This window comes from Cryptotermes secundus, unplaced genomic scaffold, assembly GCF_002891405.2.
Source record: "Cryptotermes secundus unplaced genomic scaffold, Csec_1.0 scaffold181, whole genome shotgun sequence".
Classification (NCBI taxonomy): Eukaryota; Metazoa; Arthropoda; class Insecta; order Blattodea; family Kalotermitidae; genus Cryptotermes; species Cryptotermes secundus.
The window spans coordinates 3746867-3755871 of record NW_019723906.1 but is presented as its reverse complement, the minus strand read 5'-3'; the positions used below and the strand labels follow the sequence as shown (position 1 = coordinate 3755871).

The 9005-nt window shown below is 39.5% G+C and overlaps 1 protein-coding gene across 2 annotated transcripts; it reads right to left on the bottom strand.

Moving 5' to 3' along the window:
* Window positions 1–598: 598 nt before the first annotated feature.
* LOC111862007 lies at window positions 599–8482 on the bottom strand. 2 transcript variants are annotated; one of them, XM_023847037.2, is made up of 6 exons: window positions 8267–8481; window positions 7538–7625; window positions 5715–5829; window positions 4844–4920; window positions 3418–3556; window positions 599–1419 (listed from the first exon to the last, which is right to left on the bottom strand). In XM_023847037.2, exons 2-6 carry the CDS (start codon window positions 7607–7609, stop codon window positions 1334–1336), a joined length of 489 nt encoding a protein of 162 aa, XP_023702805.1. In that variant the 5' UTR covers window positions 7610–7625; window positions 8267–8481; the 3' UTR covers window positions 599–1333. The 2 variants fall into 2 exon arrangements, with proteins under 2 accessions (XP_023702805.1, XP_023702806.1); XM_023847038.2 differs by lacking the exon at window positions 7538–7625 and having other exon boundaries at window positions 8267–8482.
* Between the last annotated feature and the right edge of the window lie 523 nt (window positions 8483–9005).

Genomic DNA, 9005 nt, shown 5'->3' with positions numbered 1-9005 from the left:
ATTTTCTAACAGCTTCACAATTCCATAACCAACGTATTATTTTAAATCGTATATTGTTTTAAGCAACGTACATTTTTACACAAAGAAAATACCAGTACGTTGTTAGGGAAACCTTTTTAATTACTGGAGCGGTGGCCAGATGTCGGTATATACGTGTATCAGGAAAGTCCTGCGACTGGCCATCTTAAGAAGGGATTTTTGGTTTCCATTTATCTTGAAGCAAAGGATATGTAACACCCAAGCTGCTTATTGTGTGATTCTCAGGCAGCCCGTCTAATTGATATTCATCGAAATCAGATCCCTTACTCTGGAGACCACTAAGTTCCCTATAGAATTTATAAATTTCACAATTAATCGGCAAATTATAATTCCGCGCGAAAATAGCAAAACCTATTACCAAAAATGAATTAACAATTCTCTTTCATGGACATTCATTAGGGCGCACTGCTAAGGGAATTGGTAATGTTTATACGTACATGAAACTGCAGTATTACGTTGTCGCCCGTCGGCTTCGTATGTCTTTCCTTCAATCCTCTCAACACTTCGCCCTATAAAATGCTAAATTATGCCACTTCTGTTCCCTTGCTTTCTTGATTTACCGTTCTTAATCATCTTCGAACACTACAGATTATAAAGAACAGAACGTTTCGGAAACTGTTTATGTATCCGTCCTCGTGTGAGTGACTGGAAGACACCTAGTCTTTCGGACTCGTTAGGAAGTGCTAACCTCATTCTGCACAAAATCATCGATCAGTAAGCATGTTCTTAAACAACAAATATAAGCTTATAAGCAAATTTCCAGCTGTGAAGATTACGATTTTCGGGGTTGTCAACCTCGTGTGGTTCGGAGACATCCCGGCATGGTTACCGCCTGCTTCTGCTGGTTTCTTATTTGGCTTACAATTTCACCCTGAAGATGGAGGCTGTACACTCCACCGAATTATGTGGCGTTACAACCCACGAAACCGTAATCTTCACAGCCGCCTTCGGGAGGACTTAAAACCCAACAACTTTTCTGGCTGTCTCCCCGTTAAGAAAATATCTGATGGTGTCCATAGGGCACAACCCAAGTAGCCATCGAAGAGGAGCCAAGGTGGGCCCCATAGACGGTCTTCAAAATGAAATATAAGGGGAAAATTTCATGCCCATCCCGGGACTCGAAAATCCATGGATCAGTCGGTCGTCGAGCCCATAGCCTAGTCCATGTATATTCGGTCCAGTTCATCTAGGCTTCTCTATAGGTCAGAATTCTACAAAAATATTTCTTGAACACATTACACTTATGTTGTACACATATGAAGCCACACGGGGTTATACCTTGTTTCTTCCCCTTTCAAACTGGCTCGGCATTGTTGGCCTGTCTTTCCTTCAGGTCTCTGTGGAAACTCTTCACCACTATCAGAAAATAGATGCCCACGACTGTGAACACACACAACAAATAAATAATTACAATTACTCCCAGTGGTTTCTAAATGGATAACTGTTCCTATTGTCCGATATAGCCATCGGATCTGCTATCTTCAGTGTTGCGCTGGATTTAGTTAACTTTAAATCCATTCTTAATCATTATCAACAACATCGTCATCTTGGCAAGACAGTCACTCCTTTTTGGGCCATAGCCTTCCTTAGAAAATTCTGCCAGATTGCATATGTATTTCACGTCTTTGGATTTCGTGAGAAATATTTTACAGAACAAAGTGGTCAGCCTTGCGTCCAACCCCAACCCGCAGGACCAGGTCTCTGTATTTATGTCCCCCCCAAGTGACAGGGTGATTTACTTATACCCCCGATCACTGGCTTCCCTTTCTCTTTCCTTATATGACTTGCAGGGCTAACGGAAATTTGTTCAGTTTATTTGATTGGGATTCATTTCTTTAAATAATAGTTCTTAACTGTATTATGTTAGTTTTACTATAGAATAACTATTAAGAAAACCTGGTTTCTTACTTATACTAGACTTCCATTAAATTATACTGTATTATTATTCATGCATTTTGACCTATCGGTCCCGTTTAAGTCGGATAATCGGGGTTCTTCTCTACAAGACTTTGTATATTGTGATTAATGGTTCAGAGCTATCCTCAGTGTCTGGATGTCGTCTCCTCCAATTGCTCCATCTGCAGGGCGAGAGCACGCCATTTCGCGGTAATATTTATATTAATTATAGTTAACATAATTATCTTACAGTCTTTAGGCTAGGTTTTACAGAACGCCTTATGGAAAGTATTATCTTGTGGGGTAAACTGTCCTGTTCAGAATTCTCTCTGCAATAGGAACCTCACGTGAAAACACATTTTGAAAATCCACATTTTCAAATTGGCGTCGTTAAACGCTCTCACCTTGAGAACTGTTTGGGAAGGTTTTTACAGAATTCAGTGATATGATTATTTTATGTTTTTTTATTGCTAGTGGGGTGGGACTAAGTCCCTTGTACTGCGGCCACTTCTGGCATATTGTACCAGCCCAAGATAATAGGTGAGGGTGATTGTGGAGCAATTTGTGGAATGAAGATTGGCAGGGGAAACCGAAGTACTCGGAGAAAACCTGCCCCAGCGCCACTTTGTCCACTACAAATCCCACTTGACCAGACCCGGGATCGAACCGGGGCCGCCGCTGTGGGAAGCCAGCGACTAACCGCTTGAGCTATGGCACGACCTCCTATTTTATGTTAATTCCATTTTTTTAACATGAACGCATTGTAGGAAATTGTATTCGCTGCCAGCCAGTTCTGTGTTTGGCATTTCAAGTTGGCCTAATTCTGAACTTGTGGTTGTTTTTAAAACTGTAACTTAGTAGAGAGCTACTTCTGTAACATTCTACACGGCGTCAGCCCATGAAGACGGCATTTAGTAACCACTTGTTTAAGAATCTCAAATCTTATAATAAATGTATAGCTTGAGGTGCTCATAGAGGAGGATATGAAGGGTTCCATCTTCTAGAATATATTCATGAGAACTAATTTTGAAAAGAAAGAAAATACAGTTTTCAAGTGCTCTTCTAAATAACCATTTTTCATGAGAAAGGATGAGAGCCGACGACAAAGACCACTGCTGGCAGAGCCACCTACCGGACGAATTAGTACTACTAGTAACCAGCCTCTGCGCACTCATTTTTACAGGGGCTTTACGATTTTATTGTATAATAAAACAGTGTTTCTCAACGGCCAGGCCGCGGCCCGGTATCGGGCCCTCTTCTTATAGAAAAAAAAAAAAAAGAATTTACCGGGCTGCGGGTTGACAAAGGTTGAGAACCACTGGTAAAGAAGAATGTTTGAAAGGAGAAATCAGTGCAATATCACAGCTAATTAATAAGTTTTGTGCCAAGACAAATATGTTAGGAATTAAAAGTTTAAAAATATAGAAGCAAAACATATATAACATAATAAAGTTAATTTCAGTTTCAGGTAATAATATATACTTATACTGAAGATTCTTTTTCCAATCGACGCCATGAATTTTCTTGGATCCAAGAATAGTCTCACGGACATTCCTGAGACGACGGCCACCAGGAAGACGGTGTTGGCTATACACCAGAGCAGTATCATGGCCGGAATTTCCTGCGAATCAGAAAAATATTTCTTGTTTCTTGTTCTAACAGCTCCCATTTGGAGACTCATTTCTAAACGAAAAATATTTCACTGGATATGGCGACTGACAAATTCAGAAACATTGTGATGGATAACGGATAATGAAGACGAACAATCAGCTTCATTGTTTACTGTAAATCAATGGCGTATTGCTGACTGTAAACTTTCCTTCAACATTTGTCTTACTTATTTCTAACTGGCAATATTTGATTAAATTCCATTAATTTTCTATTTAATTCCTGTACTTAAGAGCTAGGGGTCAACTGCAGAGTCAACAAAATTACAGAACAAGTACAGTACAAATAAACATGCGGTCTAAAACAAGAAAAAAGTAAAATCAAATAATGTTATTTGAAATTAACTATGTTACTAACAATTGTAATAATAAAAATCACATTCATTTTAGAATGTTTGCTATCAACAGTCACCTGTTACGGGCGAACAGTAAAGTACATAAATAAAAATTAAATACAAAGATTAAATGAAGAAGGAATAAAAATTTGACCACAATTCAGCATTTCGACAGAAGTGCGTAGAGACATATATCTGAGGATATTGTGACGTGTATAGTTAGGCAACGGCACTTTAGACACCTCACTAAAGGTCACTCAACAATAGCACGAATGCTTATAGCTCGCTGATAGGCAACAGTCAAGGCTTCAATGGACTGGCGAGATAGTTATCACGTGACCTGGTTTCTGTATGGTCTGCGCTACGCAACAGTAAAATTATTTTCTGTGTGTGGTCCGTGCACAGAGGTTATCAGAAAATACGGGTATGGGAATTGACTTCACTTGAGTTCCGAAGTTCCAAAAGAAAAGCAGTGTGGCCAGAAGCAGGATCAGAATACTTGAGTGAGTGACGTTACATGTGCTGTAGTTACAGTAATCTTGAGAGTGTAAGAACTAATTGTAGTTACGACTAGTGAAGATCCAGTGAACCGATTCACCAATCCAAACCCTCATCTTAGTCACTGAACCATGTGACAATATTAAAGAAATTCAATCCACGCGGATGCAGAACTTGAGAAGTCCCTTGAAGAGATCACTGAATTAATTAGGCTGCAATGGATCAAATTGTCCAGTTCGCTGACACATAGATGACGACGTTGGTGATGATGATGATGATGATGATGATGATGATGATGATCAAATTACAATATGAATTATTACATTTCATTTAGAATCGTGAAACCTGCAATGAAATCTACTCACAGATGTCAGCAGAGATCTGACCAACACACTGAGTCATACAAACCTTCATTGCTCCCACTAAGAGCACGAAGCTCATGAGGATGTGCAGGCCAATTACTGCCAAGAAGGTCCATAACATTCCTGCAAGTAAGCAAAATGTTTACTTAAAACTAAATTACAAATTATAACAAAACCAATACGTACCACATATTCACTTGTTAGATCTGAGCCGGATACGGAAACTACTGTCTTCTGAGATGTGACACAGTGCATTCTGGTTTATGTTTACCGATATTTAGGAGGGCTGTACTCTCTAGACTCCACGCCATCAGTTCTTAGAAGATAATCTTCGGGGTATTCACAGATACTCTGTACAATTTTCGTGCCTATGACATTAGCCTTCTTAATAAATTAAGGTTCATCAGTTACTATCAAGTAGGAGATAGATTTGTGTTTTAATTATGCACGTATTACTCAGCATTTTTATCTGATGGACAACAAAGGTCATCAACCATATTGTTGCAGGCCATTTTCTATTTACTTATAAGTACTAGGTTCAAATATCTTACTTTCCTGTTTTACGGTAGGCCTGCTTCAATTTTATGCTTTTCTCGTATAGTAAGACACGCTGTTTCATATTCATGCAGAACAAAGTGGAAACAGTTGTTCTGAACAAATTAACTCTCAAATATTTATAAACAAGAGGTGAATATAAGGCAAGCACTTCCGGTGTTTAATTCTCCTAAAAATATTTATTGATCGTGTAGTCAACAGTTACGATTCTTGGATAAAATAAAATACATTTTCAAACTACTTATAACGTACTTTTGTGATTGCTAGCATAAATAATTTTACTAAATATCTCCATATCGATCTATGGAAGTTTCGATCTGCGACGTGTAACGAAGTACAAAGAGCGGAGGAAAGAAAATTACCTCTTACGACAGGATCGTTCATTTTTTCATCATCCTTTTTGACGTCAGCCTCGTCCGTGATGAGTATATCATACAGGTCCATAGAGGATGATACGAGAAGTAGCAGAGACAAAATCTGTAACCACATCAGTAACCAATTGTGAAAGGAACTGTTGCGCAACTGTGATATATTTTTGAACTTCATTTATTTCCTTCGTCGTAGTCGTTGTTGTTGTTGTTGCTGTTGCTTCTGCTGCTACTGATACGGTTGGTGCTGTAAAGAATGCCTATTTGTTATATGAGTTGATTGCCCCTATGCTCTGAAGAAGGTGACAGTAATTTGCAGTGAAGCGGTGGGACAAATCTTTCAATGTACGCTGCAACACTTCCCAGAATATCGTGTTATGATACCCAGGGGTATGAGAACCTCCACCCTCACATGGAGTTCAATGTTTGCACAACAGATGGCAGGAAACTATGGTAAATGGCCGTGTCGACAAAATGTCTACACTTGATCATCCACAGCGTCCAGACCGGATTTGGGGCCCACACAGCCTCAGATCTAAGGAGCATATGGGCCTTTCCTCCGGGGATCAAGTGCCGGAGCGCTTCGTTAATCACTCACATGCAGCTAGTGCCGAGGATAAGAATTCCTGGCGTTATAAATCCTCTCTTATTTACATCTTCATGGTGTGGTGCTTAATTAAGCATTGGGTCGGATTTTGCCTTTACAGGATAGGCAATACCTTCACAAGTACAGTCTTTCCCTCGGATCCGCGAACTAGAATTTATTTTCAATTTTTTTCAACCATATAACAAGTCCAGTTCATTTCACTGTTCGAAATTTAAACATTTTCTGTGCTTAGTTATTTAAATATCCGCGGAAATAGGCCCCTGTACTCACTAAACAGTAAGCCGGTGAGTCCCAGAGCCGGTCTGGAAGCGATGGTGAAGAAAATGATCTCTCGCCCCAACTGGGAATAAGACTTCATTTCCTCGGATGCCCAGCCAATAGCCCTTCTCTATAAACAGATTTAATTAATATAGTAACAAATGGTAAGCAGTAGCAATAAGAAACATCGAATGAATTGGTGAAATGTGCAGAAGATATACAATATCAGTCAACAGACAGAGGATCACCACATGAAAAAATGAGTAAAGTCCATCAAGTGTAACAATTTTACTAGAGGAATGTAAAAATTTTCACTTGCATGTTTCGGCCGCTACTAGCGCAGTAGGTATAGCGACCACCTCCTGGATGGACGCCCGAGAAATCAGAGTTTGAGGTCAGGTACGGGCAAGGTTTTCCTTCTCTCCAAATCGTGCAGACTGGTTCTGGGCCCACCCACCCTCTTATGCAATAGGTACCGGGGATAAAGCGGCTGGGTAGTGAAGCTGACTACGCACTAACAAGTTCCGAAGTAAAGAAAATGTGGAGCTTTACATCCACTCCCCCATATGCCTTAATGGCGCAGTGCTTAATTAGTTAAGTAGAGGGACACCTTTACCTTTACTGGTCATTATCAAAAGCCGTAGCAACTTAAGTCGTCGTAAAGGAACTTCCACTGACTATAGAAACTGAGAGAAAGATGTTAATGCAATCAAAATAAATTTACTATGTTAAAAATAATTACTCGTATTTAGTGTCAGTTCAAACAAATTTACAAGTTCTTGTTGCATAAGTAGAGAAATACAACCGCTGTCTTCATTTCTACTGTTGGTTAAGTCAAGCAACGTATGGATTGCTGTTTTGCTGGTTGCATGCCTGTCTGTGTGGCGGTGTTGTATGCAACTCGGCGAAGTACGTGACAGTGTGCGGGATGTGCCGCGGGGTGCTTACTCACCATGTAATACACGGAAATGATTATGCATCCTGTCTTAAGCGAGAAGCAGCAACAGCAACTACTAACCCTCATCCTGATTCCTTGACACCTAGAAAAAAGTGTAGCATCTATATGAGTTCTTTCGTATGGGTTGTTTAACGACGATCTTAGCAACCATGTAACGTGAAATGGAAGGACGATAAATTAATGGGACGGTATTTGAAAGGAAGCGATCGTGGAATAATCGAGGTTCTATCCTGGTATTTGTCTGGAGGTACTGAGGAAAATCAGTTTCTGAATTCATGCTTCATTTATTAGTTGCAAACTTATTGTTATTATTCTAATCCAATTTGATTTGTTTCATTTGGTCCGTCACACTAACAGTTACAATTATAAAAGACAAGTGCGTCCAACGTGACTATTTCAGTTTTCTCACTAGTAAGTCATCAAGTGAGAAAACTGAAATAGTCGCATTGGACGGGCTTGTCTTTTATAATTCTTATCCAGGTTCCTAGACTTGTCATTATTTTTCGGTCTTATTTACTGTTTCTATCTAAAACACAAGAACTTACTAAATGTAAGTACTGTACAGGAAAGTTTCAACCAAAAAGATTTTGTACCTGGAGAACAGAAACAGAGCACTCACACATATTGAGTTCCGTTCGTTCGGACCGCGTGCCTGGAAATTATAGGCTACTTGTAGTTACCAGCGTACAGAATAGTAAGCATAAAACATATTCCTTTACTTACCAATCTTATAATTAAATTCCACGTGTTTCCAGAATCGCATCCACAGCTCCACAACTATGAGAACATTCTGTGTTCATAACAAACATTGCCGCTGTGGGCGCATCCGAAATATTGACATAATGGCGCCATGATAGGTACTGCTTCCGTCAGCCTGAGTATATGGACCAAAGCAAATGAACTACGCATGCTCACTTCGATTTGCACGGGACCCGTCGTTTGTAGCATTGATCAAGGGAACTTACAGAGCGTCCTTACCGTTCTCTTCATATGTGAGCACAAACAGTGCTTAATATACTTACAAATGTTTCAGTCTGCACGTCACTTGCAAAGTGACACCTGTAGCAGCTCGGAGATTCGATATGGAATGGTCGTTTGAAGGTGTCCATTCACTTACAGATCCCGCTGTTGGTTTATGCGACCGTAAAATTTTCCTCAGTGCGAAGTTGAGTACCCAGATAATAAATAATATGAATTTTGTACCCAGTTAAAGTTACCTCTATAATGAAATAAACTTCATGGAGAAGAGCTCTGCTTCCGATGTTAATGGTAGCTCATTTACTGAAGAAATTAACCGACTTCTATACAAACCTGAAGTCCATTTCCTTGTCTTTAAGAGATAATTACTGATCTGTATCATGAGCAAGATGATCTTAGCCCACACACACATACACATATATATATGCTCTTTAATTTAAATCCGTTTTAATATTATCATCTCATCGACGACTATGTCTTTAAA

Excerpts from the sequence above, each read along its gene's own strand:
- LOC111862007 (XM_023847037.2), bottom strand. The coding sequence starts at position 7,609 with ATGAGGGTTAGTAGTTGCTGTTGCTGCTTCTCGCTTAAGACAGGATGC. Across the intron at positions 3,557-4,843 it reads TCTTAGTGGGAGCAATGAAG|GAAATTCCGGCCATGATACT; the intron begins GTTTGTATGACT and ends TCTGATTCGCAG. Across the intron at positions 1,420-3,417 it reads AAAAAGAATCTTCAGTATAA|TCGTGGGCATCTATTTTCTG; the intron begins GTATATATTATT and ends GTGTGTTCACAG.